The sequence below is a fragment of the Monosiga brevicollis genome, genomic scaffold (genome assembly GCF_000002865.3).
Source record: "Monosiga brevicollis MX1 MONBRscaffold_18 genomic scaffold, whole genome shotgun sequence".
NCBI classification, from domain to species: domain Eukaryota; class Choanoflagellata; order Craspedida; family Salpingoecidae; genus Monosiga; species Monosiga brevicollis.
The window spans coordinates 728981-745633 of NW_001865055.1; the positions used below are offsets into that span (position 1 = coordinate 728981).

Sequence of the window (16653 nt, forward strand, 5' to 3'; positions counted from 1 at the left end):
CGGTCACCGGTGTCGCAGCGCAGCGAGATCTGTTTGAGAGGCGTGAAAGTAAATGTGAGAGAGAGTGTGTATAAGTCGGGAACTGTGGGAGAGAAGAGGAACAAGTCTGGAAGACGATCAGAGATGCGTTTGTTTTGCGAAAACCTTTGCCTGCGAATCCGTACTAAAATAAAGAGATAGAGATCGAATTTGATGAACTTGAAGAGAGAACGAGATTCAAGAACTTGCAATGAGAGACAGAGGCAGAGAAACAACGTAAGAAAGTTTAAAAAAAAAACGGCGAAAACAAGAGAGAGAGAGAAATTAAAACTTTTTGGTCGTTACAACAAGACCTATTTTCGGCGCATTGGACTATCAATAGATTGTCAGAACAAATTCGCATTTGCTCTCTAATGTTAAGATCTTGATCTCGAAAGTTAATCGAGGTGAGGCTCGACGGCGACAGCTGGTGCAGCGCGAGGGCAGCGCCCAAAGGACGGCGGTGGCGCGTCAGTAGTGATGAGGATGGTGTCAGGAGAGCAGCAAAGCGACAGAAGCAAGTTTTTGGGCAGGACAGCGATTCGTGACAAAGTTTCACAGTTCTGGGAGACACCCGACAGTCAGATGCCTCTTGGTGGCAGAGGTGGATCTCGAGATGCCCTTGCTCAAAGCCCGGATTGCTCATGCTTGCTTGTTCGTGTTTGTAGGGGTGAGCACCGGATGGCACGACATCACGACGCAATGCATGACATGGCGCGCTTGGCGGCGCTGATGCTGACACTGGCTGTTGTGGGCGCCTCAAGCACAACACCTCTGCTGGACCCGGATAGCTTCGTGTCTGAGCGCATCTTCAGTAGCCCCACCCTTGGCTGTGGGGCCGCAGACTACATGCTCTCCGTGGGTTGGGCCAACAAGCAGTGCTACCAGGATGGACCCAACAAGTATCGCAGACTCTCCTTTGACGCGAGTGCTTGCTCCGCAGCGCAGAACGTGACCGTGGCGATTGACGCTCCATCGTGTGATGCTGCCCAACCCGACTCGTCCTTGCCTATGAACAAGTGCGTCCCATCGGCGGCCACAAACACCTCGGTGCTCTTTCAATGCATGTGCAATCTACCCGATGCGTCCCAAAACTTTGGTCTTGTGCCATTTAAAGGGCGCTGTGGCGATGCCTCGAGCGTAATGATGGAAAACGCCCTGTTCCGTGAAAACGGCTTCTGCACACCCAACACCGACGGATCAGAGGGCTCCACGCTCTACTTCCTAACTGACGCCTGTCAGGCGAATCAGACGGTCGTGGCTGTGGTCTATAGTGATCGCCATTGCAAGGGAACCCCGCTGTCCGTCCCAGCGGCCATCAGCGTTGACTCTTGCTTCGAGTCCAATGGATACATGGTAGGAGCATATTGTCCTTGCCGTGGTACCGACCTGGGCCCGGCTACGTTGGATCTACGCACCTTTGCCAATAGCGAATGTAGTAGCCGTGAGCCGGGTCCCCACATCCAAGCCCACTTGAACCAATGCGTGGCCTTTGCCGGGCCCTCCGGGCTCCTCCTGTCCATGCGCATTAAAACCCCGGCAGGCGATGTCTGCACTCCGCACGCCACCTACCAAGTGGACACATTTATGGATGCCAACTGCACGACGCCGGCCTCCAGCAACCCGCTTATTACACACACTTGCTCCATAGTCCAGTGGGGCACGATGCTGTTCTCCGGCAACGTCACCTGCCTTTAGGCCTACCGCCTGGAAAGCCACATGGATATGCGCGCTTTGAAGCCCGCACCCATGCCTGTTGATGTGCTTGTGATCATAGTCATACTCATGTTATTGTCACTGTGAGCGCTATTAATTGCATACCGAGCGCTTGGCATCTTGGACCTCTGATGAAAGAGACTTCTCGAGTGTAGATGGGACAGACAAAACATGCGTAATATTTTATTCGCGCCACGTCGGCGCAAAGCCCGCAAATGGCAAGACGCGCTCCGGTTATGCGTGTGCTGAATCTTACTGAGAGAATGAAGTGCCGGAAACGGACAGTCAGGAAATCAATTGTACGGCCTACTCCTTGGAAAGGCTGAAAGAGCATCAAGAGATTTGGGGAGTCAAGGTGATTGTCCGAATTTTGTGTCGAGGCTTGCCAAAGGACAGGCACGTCAGCCTTTGAAATTCAGTCCGAATATATGAGAACAAGATACAATACGGAAATACAGCAAATGCTTTGAACCGATGACGGGCTGAGCGATAGTCATCTCATGGACGACAAAGTGTGGAAAGCTGACGGATACAACACCATTCAGGTTCACAGCGTCCTGTGGATGGAGGTCCATCATTCGGCTTGAAAGTCAAGACGCAAAGACGCAAAACTCAGCCTCGAGAATGCTAGGTTCAGATCAAGTTGAAGCGAGTTTTCCAGTACCACTGGCCATCGTTCCGGTACCAAGCAATCTTGTGGTCATTAACACTGGCGCTGAGGACGTCGACATCGCCGTCCCCATCCAGATCTGCCGCATACACTGAGTAGGCAAAATCAGCGGCGGTGGAGATGATGATCTGGGCGGAAAAGGTGCCGTCGCCGTTGTTCCGGTACCACGCAATCTTGTCGTCGCCAGAAATGGCGCTGAGGACGTCTAGATCACCGTCACCGTCCAAATCTGCCGCATACACCGAGCGGGCATAATCAGCAGCGGTGGAGATGATGATCTGGGCGGAAAAGGTGCCATTGCCGTTGTTACGGTACCAAGCAATCGTGTTGTCATTGATGCTGGCGCTGAGGACATCGAGATCACCGTCGCCGTCCAGATCTGCCGCATACACCGAGCGGGCGCTGTCAGCGGTGGCGGAGATGATGACCTGGGCGGAAAAGGTGCCGTCGCCGTTGTTCCGATACCAAGCAATCTTGTCGTCATTAACACTGGCGCTGAGGACGTCGACATCGCCGTCCCCATCCAGATCTGCCGCATACACCGAGCGGGCGCCGTCAGCGGTGGCGGAGATGATGATTTCGGCGGAAAAGGTGCCGTCGCCGTTGTTCCGGTACCACGCTATCTTGTCGTCGCAGAACTGGCGCTGAGGACGTCTAGATCACCGTCGCCGTCCAAATCTGCCGCATACACCGAGCGGGCATAATCAGCAGCGGTGGAGATGATGATCTGGGCGGAAAAGGTGCCATCGCCGTTGTTCCGATACCAAGCAATCGTGTTGTCATCAATGCTGGCGCTGAGGACGTCGACATCGCCGTCCCCATCCAGATCTGCCGCATACACCGAGCGGGCGCCGTCAGCGGTGGCGGAGATGATGATTTCGGTGGAAAAGGTGCCGTCGCCGTTGTTCCGGTACCACGCTATCTTGTCGTCAACAGAACTGGCGCTGAGGACGTCAACATCGCCGTCCCCATCCAGATCTGCCGCATACACCGAGCGGGCGCCGTCAGCGGTGGCGGAGATGGTGAGTTGCGGGACGCTTGACCACATGCTTGCCGTTGCTTCAAAAAGGAAAGCAAAGGCCGCCTTCACGTCGACACCGTTGACTACCACTTTATCAGTCGAGTTGATGTACAACGTGCCGGCCTCATCCACCGTGATCGATGGCTTCTGGGCCGCCGCCGCGACCAGTACCGCACACAGCACCCAAACTAGAACCAACACCTCCACGAGACAACGTCCCCTTGCCCGCAGACGCATCGATGACGCCATGACCCTGGTCTTCACTCCAATTCCTCTCGACCGTGTGCGTGTTCCTAACCAGCCTCCTTTGAAAGCAAATACATCCGGATGGACTACACGGACTCCCGATGTTGTGTACGAACGCAGTGATGGTATCTAGAATACGAATGCAGTGAATGTTTCCTGCGCTCTGCTGCTTCTTCTCTTTTTATCGGCATTGCTATCATCGAGCAGCTCAGGACAACACCACCACGCTTTTAAAATTCGAGTCAGATGAAAATGGCCTCATGCGTTTGGGGTCTGATGGAGAAGGAGGCGCTATCGGTGAGCGATAGCAACAATACCGAGAAGACACAGTGTCGGAAGCTCACAGCCAAAACAATATCAATTCTACTGCCTACTCGTCAAACCCAGGTCGATCGTCCGGCTGGACAAGGCACAAAGATGGTCTCAATCAAACTAATTGAAGTGAGTTTTCCAGTCCCACTGACCGTTGTTGCGGTACCACGCAATTTTGTTGTCGTCGCGGCTGGCGCTGAGGACATCGAGATTGCCGTCACCGTCCAGATCCGCCGCATACACCGAGAAGGGATAATTGGCATTGGTGGAGATGACAAGCTGGGCGGAAAAGGTGCCGTCGCCGTTGTTCCGGTACCATGCAATTTTTTTGTCGTTCCAGCTGCCGCTGAGCACATCGAGGTCACCGTCACCATCCAGATCTGCCGCATACACCGTGGTGGCAGCAAGCCCGGCAGTGGAGATGATGAGCTGGTCGGAAAAGGTGCCGTCGCCATTATTTCGGTACCACGCAATTTTGTCGTCGTTGCGGCTGGCGCTAAGGACATCGAGATCACCGTCGCCATCCAGATCTGCCGCATACACTGAGATGGCATAATCAGCAGCGGTGGAGATGATAATCTGGGCGGAGAAGGTACCGTCGCCGTTGTTCCGGTACCACGCAATCTTGTCGCCGTTGATGCTGGCACTGAGGACGTCAAGATCACCGTCACCGTCCAGATCCGCCGCATACACCGAGCGGGCGCCATCGCCAGCGGCAGTGGAAATGACGATCTGCGCGGAAAAGGTGCCGTCGCCCTCGTTCCGATACCACGCAATCTTGTCGTCATTGACGCTGGCGCTGAGAACATCTATGTCACCGTCGCCGTCCAGATCTGCCGCATACACTGTGTGGGCATAATCGGCATCGGTGGTGAGGACAATCTGGGCAGCAAAGGTGCCGTCGCCGTTGTTCCGGTACCACGCGATCTTGTCATCACCAGCACTTGCACTGAGGACGTCAAGGTCACCGTCCCCGTCCAGATCTGCCGCATACACCGAGGTGGCGCCTCCGACGGCGGTGGAGATGACGATCTGGTCGGAAAACGTGCCGTCGCCGTTGTTCCGGTACCAAGCAATCATGCTGTCATGAACACTGGCGCTGAGGACATCGAGATCACCGTCGCCATCCAAATCTGCCGCATATGCCGAGAGCGGGCCGTCGGCGGCAGTAGAGATGACGAGCTGCTCTGGTGCGCTCCACCACAAGGCTGGCGTGGCGTCAAAAAGGAAGGCAAAGGCTGCCTCCACATTGATACCATTGACCACCACTTTGTTCGTTGAATTGATGTACAACGTGCCTGCCTCATCCACCGCGATCGACGGCTTCTGAGCCGTCCCCGCGACCAGTACCGCACACAGCACCCAAACCACAACAAGCATCTCCATGGTGCAACGTCTCCTGTCCCGCAGACGCATCAATATCAATGACGCCATGGTCCTCATCATCCCCACTTCAGCCAGATCGTGCTCGCCCATGCGCGTTTACTGCTTTTCTTGCTCGATCTGTGTGTGTGTGTGTGTGTGTGTGTGTGTGTGTGTGTGTGTGTGTGTGTGTGTGTGTGTGTGTGTGTGTGTGTGTGTGTGTAAGTGAACAACGTCGAATGTCAGATAACTTGTTCGTGTCCGTTCGTGTCCGTTCGTCGGTTTATTTACGCTTGGATGTTCATGGGAGCAAAGGCTTTTGGATCTGTGCGCAGGTCTTCAGGTGTGGAACGAATGAGGGGTGTATCTTGGATTACTTGAAGGACGTGATGGGGCATGGCTTGCATGTGGTGTGCTAGCACGACCCTTCCAGCCATGATACACGGATGATGTCTGATCAGCCCATCTCTCAAGCTATAAAAGCCCATCTGATCATGCCAACGACCCAGGCTGCGGCAAATGAAGAGCTCAAGATCAGGTCCGACCACGCCATCGCTTGTCGGGTAAACAACGAAACTGGTGAAGATAAGGCCACACACCAAGCCAGCTGCAATTCATCCTGACACGTGTATCGTCAAACCCCTTCTGTTCCCTGCATCCCCTTCAACATAGCTGGAACAGTCCTCGCAAATCCTTGTCTACGATGGTCCCCTTGAGCAGTAGTTGGTGTCTTTGAGAAATCCAATTCCTGGACTTTGCTTTCTTCCAAATCCAATTGATGATGAGGATCGTGGTAAATGAAGGGAGTAGAAACACATTCGACCAGGCAGAGGAGCAATTTCGGAGTGAGACTCAAGCGCCACAAGTTGTAAGCCGATGTCTCCACTGCCTCCTCTTCCTGCTCTGCAAGGAGATTCAGAGCCAAGAGCATCTTGTGGAGTCAGCAATTGTCCGACGTGTATGAATGAGGCGTACAAGACGCAAAGATGGTTAAGAGTGCAGGGTTTAGGGCAAATTGAAGCGAGTTTTCCAGTCCCACTGGCCATCGTTGCGGTACCAAGCAATCTTGTTGTCATGGCGGCTGGCGCTGAGAACTTCCAGCTAAACACAACGTTTCTCATTTGCGCATGGAACATCACCGCGGGCCAAGCTCTAGTGCCGCCTCGAAAGACGCTTGCCTTGGTCGAACCCACGCCACTTGATCAGACAAATCATCACTTCTTCTCTTTTTATCGGTATTGCTATCATCGAGCAGCTCAGGACAACACCACCACGCTTTGAAAATTCGAGTCAGATGAAAATGGCCTCATGCGTTTGGGGTCTGATGGAGAAGGAGGCGCTATCGGTGAGCGATAGCAACAATACCGAGAGGACTCAGTGTCGGAAGCTCACAGCCAAAACAATATCAATTCTACTGCCTACTCGTCAAACCCAGGTCGATCGTCCGGCTGGACAAGGCACAAAGATGGTCTCAATCATACTAGAAGTGCAACGTCTCCTGTCCTGCAGACGCATCAATATCAATGACGCCATGGTCCTCCTCATCCCCACTTCAGCCAGATCGTGCTAGCCCATGCGCGTTTACTGCTTTTCTTGCCCGAAGAGAACAAACGCTGTGAGTGTGTGTGTGTGTGTGTGTGTGTGTGTGTGTGTGTGTGTGTGTGTGTGTGTGTGTTATGGAGTATTGTTGTGTTTCGTGTGTGTGAAAAACGAATGTCAGATAACTTGTGCGAGTCTGAGCGTACATACGTTGATGAGAGCAAAAGCTTTTGATCCGTGCGTAGGCTTTGGAACGAATGACATGACCTCGCATGGCTGCAAGTGGCGTTCTAGCAGGACCGATCCAGCCGTGATGCAGGGATGATGTCGGATCAGACCATCTCTCAAGTTATGAAAGCCCGCCCAATCGCGCCATCGACCAAAGCTGCGGAAAATGAAGAGGTCAAAATCAAGTCTGACGGCGCGATCGCTTGTCGGGTAAACAACAGAACTGATAAAGATAAGGCCACACACCGAGCGAGCTGCACTTCGTCCTGACACGTTGATCATCAAAACACATCCGCTCCCTGCATCACCTTCAACAAACCTGGAACAGTCCTCGCAAATCCTTGCCTACCATGGTCCCCTTGAGCAGTGGTTGGTGTCTTTGAGAAATTCAATTCCTGGTCTTTGCTTTCTTCCAAATCCAATTGATGACGAGGATCGTGGTAAATGAAGGGAGAAGAAACACATTCAACCAGGCCAGGCAGAGAATCAGGGGCAAGGGGTCGGACATAGCAGTTTCGGAGTGAGACTCAAGTGCCACAAGTTGTAAGCCGATGTCTCCACTGCCTCCTCTTCCTGCTCTGCAAGGAGATTCAGAGCCAAGAGCATCTTGTGGAGTCAGCAATTGTCCGACGTGTATGAATGAGGCGTACAAGACGCAAAGATGGTTAAGAGTGCAGGGTTTAGGGCAAATTAAAGCGAGTTTTCCAGTCCCACTGGCCATCGTTGCGGTACCACGCAATCTTATTGTCGCCGCCACTGGCGCTGAGGACGTCAAGATCACCGTCCCCGTCCAGATCTGCCGCATACACCGAGCGGGCGCCATCAGCGGTGGTGGAGACGACAATCTGGGCAGAGAAGCTACCGTCGCCGTTGTTCCGATACCACGCAATCTTGTCGTCGTTGAGGCTGGCGCTGAGGACGTCAAGATCACCGTCGCCGTCCAGATCTGCCGCATACACCGAGCGGGCACCGTCAGCAGCGGTGGAGATGATGATCTGGTCAGAAAAGGTGCCGTTGCCGTTGTTCCGATACCACGCAATCTTGTCATCATTAACACTGGCGCTGAGGACGTCGTTGTCACCGTCGCCGTCCAGATCTGCCGCATACACCGAGATGGCATAATCAGCAGCGGTGGAGATGATGATCTGGGCAGAGAAGGTGCCGTCGCCGTTGTTCCGATACCACGCAATCTTGTCATCATTATCACTGGCGCTGAGGACGTCAAGATCACCGTCGCCGTCCAGATCTGCCGCATACACCGAGAAGGCACCGTCAGCAGCGGTGGAGATGATGATCTGGGTGGAAAAGGTGCCATCGCCGTTGTTCCGATACCACGCAATCTTGTCGTCACCATAGCTGGCGCTGAGAACGTCGAGATCACCGTCGCCGTCCAGATCTGCCGCATACACCGAGCGGGCGCCATCATCAGCGGTGGAGATGACGATCTGCCTGTAATAGAAGGTGCCGTCGCCGTTGTTCCGATACCAAGCAATCTTGTTCCAGCTGGCGCTGAGCACATCGACATCACCGTCGCCGTCCAAATCAGCCGCATACATCGAGGTGACGCCGTCAGCAGCGGTGGAGATGACGATCTGGGCAGAAAAGGTGCCGTTGCCGTTGTTCCGGTACCAAGCAATCTTGTCATCGCTGCTAGCGCTGAGAACGTCGAGATCACCGTCGCCGTCCAGATCAGCCGCATACACCGAGTCGGGGCCACGAACGGCGGTGGAGATGATGAGTTGTGGCACGCTTGACGGCGTGCTTGTCGCCGCTTCAAGTAGGTAAGCAAAGGCCGCCATTACGTCGACACCATTGACCACCACCTTCTCAGTCGAGTTGATGAACAACGTGCCAACCTCATCCACCGTGATGGATGGCTTCTGGGCCGCCGCCGTGACCAGAACCACACACAACGCCCAGGCCAAAACAAGCACCTCCACGGTACATGGTCCCCTTGCCCGCAGACTCATCGATGGCGCCATGACCCTCGTCCTGATTGCAATTCAACCTGACCGTGTGCGTGTTCCTGACCACCGCACTTGGAAAAATAGTAAGTAAGGATCAGTGGTTCTTTCTTTGGTGTGTGTGTGTGTGTGTGTGTGTGTGTGTGTGTGTGTGTGTGTGTGTGTGTGTGTGTGTGTGTGTGTGTGTGTGTGTTTAACTTTTCGGACTCCTAATGTTTGCAGACATGTCCTTTCGGATGTGTGCGTTTTCGGACTTCGGACTCGTGATGTTTGCAGACGAATGCAGTGATGGTGTATCGTAGTCACGAATGCAGTGAACGTTGAGGCATTCACCACCTGCCACGGCATCATTCAACACTTCAAAGCTTGTCGAACCTTCAGTCTGTGCGCATGCACTCATTGTGGTCGCATTCCCAGCTGGGAAAAAAATGAAGGCACCGGCGATGGGTGCGCCTGGGAGAGAAATAAAGCCGGAGACTGAAAGACTTGGTCATGATATCAATCCAATGCCATAATGTGAGCAAAACCTTTGATCCATGCGTAGGCTTTCAGGTTCGGAATCCATGCCTCCGTCTACAAGCCCGTCGGGTCAAGCCATATGGCCAAGCAGCGGAAAATGAAGAGAGTAAGAGCAAGTCTGACTGCGCATCGCTCGTCGGGTGAAGAAAGGAACAAATCAAAATGAAGCCGCACACCAAGCCAGCTGAGTCGTTTCTCGTCAAGACACTTATCTTGCCTGAAACAGCCTCCGCGAGGCATTGTCGCCCATGGTGCCCATTGGGCAGCAGTTTGTCTTTAAGAAATACAAATCTTGACTTCGTGATTTACGTTCCTTTCTTCCAAATCCAATTGAGGATGATTAGCGTGGTAAATTAAATTAAGGGAATGGAAACACATTCAACCAGGCCAGGCAGAGGATCAGGGGCAAGGCAATTTTAGAGTGAAGATGACGTGCCGAAAGCCAAAGCCACTTCTCTTCACACAGATTCAGAGCCAAGAGCATCTTGTAGAGTCAACGTGTATGAATGAGGCGCACACGTACAAGACGCAAAGATGGCCTCAAGAGTGCAAGGTCAGTTCATATTGAAGCGAGTTTTCCAGTCCCACTGGCCATCGTTCCGGTACCACGCAATCTTGCCACCGGTCACGCTGGCGCTGAGGACGTCAAGATCACCGTCGCTGTCCAGGTCGGCCGCATACACTGAGCAGGCACCGTCAGCAGCGGTGGAGATGATGATTTGGGCGGAAAAGGCGCCGTCGCCGTTGTTCCGATACCAAGCAATCTTGTCGTCATTGACACTGGTGCTGAGGACGTCGAAATCACCGTCACCGTCCAAATCTGCCGCATACACCGAGTAGGCATAATCAGCGGCGGTGGAGATGACGATCTGGGTGGAAAAGGTGCCGTCGCCGTTGTTCCGGTACCACGCAAATTTGTTGTCGAAGCGGCTGGCGCTGAGGACGTCGAGATTACCGTCGCCGTCTAGATCGGCCGCATACACCGAGATCGGGCCGTCAGCAGCGGTGGAGATGATGATCTGGGTGGAAAAGTTACCGTCGCCCTCATTGCGGTACCACGCAATTTTGTCATCATTAGCACTGGCGCTGAGGACGTCGAGATCACCGTCGCCGTCTAGATCTGCCGCATACACCGAGAGGGCATAATCAGCAGCGGTGGAGATGATGATTTCGGCGTAACACGGTGCCGTCGCCGTTGTTCCGGTACCACGCAATCTTGTCGTCGTTGCGGCTGGCGCTGATGCACATCGATATGACCGTCTCCGTCCAGATCTGCCGCATACACCGAGTAGGCGCCGTTGGTGGAGGTGGAGATGACGATCTGGGCGGAAAAGGTGCCGTCGCCGTTGTTCCGATACCACGCAATCTTGTCGTCATAGAAGCCGGCGCTGAGAACGTCGAGATTATTGTCGCCGTCCAGATCGGCCGCATACACCGAGTAGACGCCGTCGGCGGCGGCGGTGATGATAATCTCGGCGGAGAAGTTACCGTCGCCCTCATTGCGGTACCACGCAATCTTGTCATCATTAGCACTGGCGCTGAGGACGTCGTTGTCACCGTCGCCGTCTAGATCTGCCGCATACACCGAGAGGGCATAATCAGCAGCGGTGGAGATGATGATTTCGGCGTAACCGGTGCCGTCGCCGTTGTTCCGGTACCACGCAATCTTGTCGTCGTTGCGGCTGGCGCTAAGCACATCCAAATGACCGTCGCCGTCCAGATCTGCCGCATACACGGAGGCGGCGCCGTTGGCGGAGGTGGTGATGATGATTTGGGCAGACAAGGTACCGTCGCCGTTGTTCCGGTACCAAGCAATCTTGTTGTCATTGATGCTGGCGCTGAGGACATCGAGATCACTGTCGCCGTCCAAATCTGCCGCATACACCGAGGTGGCATAATCAGCGACGGTGGAGATGACGATCTCGGCGGAAAAGGTCTCGTCGCCGTTGTTTCGGTACCACGCAATCTTGTCGTCCAGGAAGCTCGCGCTGAGGACATCGAGATTTCCATCACCGTCCAGATCCGCCGCATACACGGAGGAGGCACCGTCAGCAGCGGTGGAGATGATGTTGCGGCACGCTAGGCCACATGCTTGTCGTCGCATCAAGTAGGAGAGCAATGACCGTCTTCACGTCGACGCCACTTTCTCGGTCGAGTTGATGTACAACGTGCCGCCCTCATCCACCGTGATCGACGGGTCCTGAGAGGTTGCCGCGACCAGTATTGCGCATACAGTCCAAGCTAGAACAAGCACCTCCACGGTACATCGTCCCCTTTACCCGCAGCGCCATGACCCTCGTCCTGATTGCAATTCAACCTGATCGTGTGCGTGCTCCTGACCACCACTCTTTGAAAGAAATCGCAAGTCGAGAGTTTAGTTGTCGGACTCACAATTGGTCGTGTATACGATTATAGTGATAATGCTATTCTGCCCTTACACGTGTGAGGCTCACACGAATACGGTGAATTTGTGACGAATACGGGGAATGCACGACATTGTATTTGATTGTGGTTGACTTCGGTTGTGCGTTTAAAATGTGTTTGGGGCGCTGATAGTAAGGCGGGGATTGAACCAATACGCAGCCGCGCGCAAATGTCCGGAAAGCGAGCTGCCTCTCGTCCTGACCACGTTCATCGACAAAAAAAATCACGCCTCCAAAACGACATAAGCAGCCCTATCGACCACAGTGCCCATTGCGCAGCGGTTTGCTTGACTTCGTGATTGGCATTCCTGTCTTCCACATCCGATTGATGCTGATCGTGGTTGTCCATTCAGGGAGTCGAACTGCGGCAGGCAGTGAAGATCAAGCAAGTGTGTGTGTGTGTGTGTGTGTGTGTGTGTGTGTGTGTGTGTGTGTGTGTGTGTGTGTGTGTGTGTGTGTGTGTGTGTGTGAGTGTGTGTGAGTACGGAACACATATTAACGAATTCAGTGATGATATACAGTATACGAAGACAGTGAATGTTTCTAAACGTCCGAAGTCTTTTAATTTTGGTTCAATTGACTCTCTACAAATTTTCACAACTTTGACTCCCATCTCTACTTTAAGCTTGAAGTTTGAAGGGAGGTATTTTTGACCCCGAACACAACCTCTGCGATCCTCACGCCACTTACCCTTATTCTCTACCCCGCTCCTTCTTCCCAATCGGTGTTTGAATTGCAAAACACACACACACACACACACACACACAGACGCGAGCGGGAAACGGCAGCGCCACGTTGGGGTGCATTTGTTCCTCCCCCTCCCCTGCCCCCCCCGCTGTTTAACGTCCGTCTACCTCGTTGCCGTTCGTTGGTAGACTCGTGCACGTACATACCTGGATACATATGCATTACGGCGCAGGGTAGATAGGGAAAGGGCTGGGTGGAGCTGGAACACGGGGATCGGTATGGTGGCTGGTCGGGCTCGTGGCTCTGCCAGGTGACTCGACACCTTTGCCTGCCACCGTGCAGCCGTCTGTGGCTGTGCCTGACTGACCTGATTGCTTGTCTGGGCTGGGCGTGTTGCCTTTATCTTTCAAGTCTGGGCAAGCGGTGTTCTTGTTGCTGCGCTTGTCGGCCGCTCGTGTGCGTCTTTTGGTGAGCTTTTGCCGTTCGCTTTGGAGGGTGGTGCTTGGTGCTGATTTGGCAGTACGGGCGGTCGCTTTGGTGACAAGCTGGTCATGGCGTCGAGGCGCGATTCGCTGGCCGAGCTTGAGTTTGAGCGCTCAAGCTCGCAGCCGTTCATGGACGAGCCCGGTCGTCATGGCCCCACATCGGCGGGTGTGGCTGGGGCCGAAGGCATGGACGGCGATGATCCCCTGAAGCAGCTCGGGCGCCGCGATGGCATTCGCGTTGTGGTCCGCTCTCGTCCCTTGAATCAGACGGAACACCGTCCTGCACGTGACTATCAGGCCGTCGAGGTGCTCGAAGATCAACAGACCCTCGCCATCAAAACCACAGACGCCGAAGCCCCACGCACCTTTACTTTCCACAGAGCCGTTGACGACCGCTGCTCCCAACAGCAATTTTTCGAGGTCTCTGGCATCAAGAACCTACTCGACTCGGCCATGGAGGGCTATGCCTGCACCGTCTTTGCCTTTGGCCAGACTGGAAGCGGCAAAACTCATACCATCACCGGTCCTGATTCTCGTGAGTCTTGTTTTTCCTCAGATCCATCCTTCCTCAAAAACCCTTCCCTACTCCTTTTCAAAACGACTTGGTCCCCTCTTCAGAACGCCTCGTTCTTGGTCTAACCACAAAGCAATGCCTTTTTGCGATTAGCCTGAATCTTGCTCAAGCCCGCCCGATCCTCCTCATTCCTCACGCTTGACGCCCCTTGTGTGCCTTGCAGGCGACGATGATGGCATCCTGCAGCGCTCCATTGCCTACATTTGGCAACAGGTGGCTAGCCGTTCCCACGTCACCTACAACTTTCAGGCTTCATACCTGGAAATTTACAATGAACAAGTCATGGACCTTCTCAATCTTCGCTCGGAGCGAGGCGCTCTGCCCGTTCGCTGGAAAGCAGAACGTGGCTTCCACGTCGAAAACCTTTTCCGCGTAGAATGCGCCAGCGATCAGACCATGCTCAACGTTCTCGAGGAAGGTCTTCGTAATCGTCATGTTGCTGCCCACCAGATGAACGATCGATCCTCTCGCAGGTCCGCCCGTGCAACCTGCATGCCCAACCTCGTTCAAAGCGCCGGCAGCTCCTTGCTCGCCCGCACTCACGTCCTTCTTCTCCGTGCACAGCCATAGCATCCTCTCCATCGATATTCACAGCATCGTCGAGGAATCAGATGGCACAGGCGATGGCCCCTCAGGTATGCATGTGCAGGGGCCCGCGCCGTCCTGTTTTATTTTCCGCCCCCCGCTTGTTAATCTTGTTTCATGCCCGCTGAAGCCTTGACCTGGAGCAAACACGCTCAGTGACATTGTCTTTCTTTCTTTGACGCTGCTTTGTCTAGTGGTCCACCGACATGGCAGTATCAGCTTTGTCGACTTGGCTGGTAGCGAGCGCGTCGAGCGCACAAAGGCCGATGGCCAAACTCTTGTGGAAAGCAACAACATCAACAAATCCCTTTTGACCCTCGGCAACTGCATTAGTGCGCTGGCCGACCCCCGAAAGCGCAAGGGACACATCCCCTACCGCGATTCTGCCTTGACCATGCTGCTCAAGGACTCTCTGGGCGGTAGCGGCATGACCCTCATGATTGCCTGCATTTCCCCTGCGGCTACCTCTCTGCCGGTTTGTCTCGCTTTGCACAAGCTGATATTGCTTTTGTTCTGACCACACCTCTCACTCGTTGATCTACGAATTGGTGCAGGAAACTCAAAACACCCTGCGATATGCCTCACGGGCCAAGCGGATCCAAAACAAACCCATCGTGCACATGGATCCTCAGCAAATGATGATTCAGGCCCTGAAGCGTGAGGTGCGCATGCTTCGACAAGAATGTGCGTACTTACGCAATCAAATCGACTCGGGCAGCGAGGTCGTCTCTTCCAACTCTCTCCTCACTCAAGAGGCCCTCAAAGGTGAGCCGTTTTGTTTCTTCTACCCCTGACCTGGCTCAACACAAAGCCAACAGGGAATGGCGATCCACAGACCACCTCTCATGCCCAGTCGGATGCATTGTTCGTCGGCGCAGCGCATACCTTGCTGGCTGGTGTTGGTCGTGACACAAGCACTGTCATCGGTGGGCGCACTGACGGTGGCGAACTGGATATGGAGGCCATCGCCAACATGGCCCGGGAGCTCACCCAAGCCAAAGTCCTGCTGCAACAGTACATGCAAGAAAACGAGGACATCCGCATGGAAAACGTGGCTCTCTACAGCCAGCATGCCGCACTACAGCTGCAGCAGGAGCAGCTCGAGCGTCACAATGCAGACCTTGTGGCTCAGCTGCGGGAGGTTCAGATCAATTATGAGCGTGCGCGCAACCCACAGTCCAAGGCAGCCTTGAGCCGGCGCCTGGGTGCTAGCCAAAACGGCGCGGTTAGTCTTTCAAGGCACCCTCTGCTCCTTCACTTGCTGCTCCCTGGCTCGGACACGTCGACCCTTGTGCTTATTGTCTCACACCTCCTGACCTCGCCCTTGGCACAGCATCGCACCTCAAGAAATCGGGCCGGGCCCCGTGATGATGCCTACTTTAGCGCACCCACCTCCATGTGAGCGTCGAGCTCTTTGTGCCTTGCCCACAGCACGTCTTTTATCGGTGCATGGTTGTTCTCACCATTTTATCGTGTTTTTCTCGCCTGCTTCTGGTTCCCTGCGTGTCGACATGCTCAGGATTAGCGGTACGGAAGCGCTTTCATCGGTGCCTGGCCCGACGGCCCATGTGACAGAGATGGCGCGCCTCGCCATTCGCCATCCCTCCACGGAGTGTGAGCGGCTGCGGGTATGTACCTTTGTGCTCGATTTGTTCGCTTGCCGTGCCATACCAAAGTTGCCCTACTCTTCCCGATGCCGAGCCAATCACACCGGCTCAACGCCCATGTTTATGATTTATTGATTTGCCCTGTATTGGCACCGACAGCCCGTTCATGAAAAGGAACCTCTGATCTTGGGCAAGGAGCCTGCAGCGCGCATGGCCTCGCCGTCTCTCAGTGAACCTCAAGGCAAAAGCCGCCGCAAGCGCAGCCTCAAGCCGGCTGCCACCGCTCAGCGCCACGCCTCTCGGGTGTCAAAGGGCCGTGAACCCGCCCGCAAACCACCTGTGCAGGTGCCACCGCTACCGACCGCGACTCGGTCGTCAGGCCCTTCGTAAGTCTTTCATCGGTTTGATCATTTCTGACGCACTCCTGCTCACAATTTTTGGGGTCTGCACGCTTAGGCCAACCAAGTCGTTGCCCAGCGCCAAAGCTACCGCCCGCACCAGCATCAGTCGCGACTTGCTTGCTGGCATGACTGACTTGGACCGCGAGATTGCGGCAGCTGAAGCCGAGCTGTCATCCAACTCAAAGAAGGCACCGATCAAAAAGAAGGGCTTGGCCCAGGCCTCGAAATCTCGTCGCCGGTAGCTCGCACGTCTTCAAACCGTGCACTTACGCATGCAGTGGCACACAAGAGTGTCT

The 16653-nt window shown here is 54.5% G+C and overlaps 7 protein-coding genes across 7 annotated transcripts; 3 read left to right on the forward strand and 4 right to left on the reverse strand.

Annotated features, from left to right (window-relative positions):
• Positions 1 to 729: 729 nt before the first annotated feature.
• MONBRDRAFT_10018 (uncharacterized protein) lies at positions 730 to 1716 on the forward strand (the record flags this gene model as incomplete). The annotated part of the gene is made up of 1 exon (XM_001747659.1): positions 730 to 1716. The coding sequence occupies one exon, from the start codon at positions 730 to 732 to the stop codon at positions 1714 to 1716; it is 987 nt and encodes a 328-aa protein (XP_001747711.1).
• Positions 1717 to 2367: 651 nt separating this feature from the next.
• On the reverse strand, positions 2368 to 3662 carry MONBRDRAFT_27321 (uncharacterized protein; the record flags this gene model as incomplete). Its single annotated transcript, XM_001747743.1, has 2 exons — positions 2368 to 2933; positions 3068 to 3662. The coding sequence occupies 2 exons, from the start codon at positions 3660 to 3662 to the stop codon at positions 2368 to 2370; spliced, it is 1161 nt and encodes a 386-aa protein (XP_001747795.1).
• Positions 3663 to 4103: 441 nt separating this feature from the next.
• Positions 4104 to 5369, reverse strand: MONBRDRAFT_27322 (uncharacterized protein; the record flags this gene model as incomplete). Its single annotated transcript, XM_001747744.1, has 1 exon — positions 4104 to 5369. The coding sequence occupies one exon, from the start codon at positions 5367 to 5369 to the stop codon at positions 4104 to 4106; it is 1266 nt and encodes a 421-aa protein (XP_001747796.1).
• A 2423-nt stretch (positions 5370 to 7792) lies between these two features.
• MONBRDRAFT_37972 (uncharacterized protein) lies at positions 7793 to 9094 on the reverse strand (the record flags this gene model as incomplete). Its single annotated transcript, XM_001747745.1, has 1 exon — positions 7793 to 9094. One exon carries the CDS (start codon positions 9092 to 9094, stop codon positions 7793 to 7795), a length of 1302 nt encoding a protein of 433 aa, XP_001747797.1.
• A 1055-nt stretch (positions 9095 to 10149) lies between these two features.
• Positions 10150 to 11699, reverse strand: MONBRDRAFT_27324 (uncharacterized protein; the record flags this gene model as incomplete). Its single annotated transcript, XM_001747746.1, has 2 exons — positions 10150 to 10715; positions 10853 to 11699. 2 exons carry the CDS (start codon positions 11697 to 11699, stop codon positions 10150 to 10152), a joined length of 1413 nt encoding a protein of 470 aa, XP_001747798.1.
• A 1677-nt stretch (positions 11700 to 13376) lies between these two features.
• On the forward strand, positions 13377 to 15143 carry MONBRDRAFT_21609 (uncharacterized protein; the record flags this gene model as incomplete). The annotated part of the gene is made up of 5 exons (XM_001747660.1): positions 13377 to 13725; positions 13928 to 14237; positions 14329 to 14399; positions 14544 to 14824; positions 14904 to 15143. 5 exons carry the CDS (start codon positions 13377 to 13379, stop codon positions 15141 to 15143), a joined length of 1251 nt encoding a protein of 416 aa, XP_001747712.1.
• A 179-nt stretch (positions 15144 to 15322) lies between these two features.
• Positions 15323 to 16346, forward strand: MONBRDRAFT_10024 (uncharacterized protein; the record flags this gene model as incomplete). Its single annotated transcript, XM_001747661.1, has 2 exons — positions 15323 to 15574; positions 16116 to 16346. The coding sequence occupies 2 exons, from the start codon at positions 15323 to 15325 to the stop codon at positions 16344 to 16346; spliced, it is 483 nt and encodes a 160-aa protein (XP_001747713.1).
• Between the last annotated feature and the right edge of the window lie 307 nt (positions 16347 to 16653).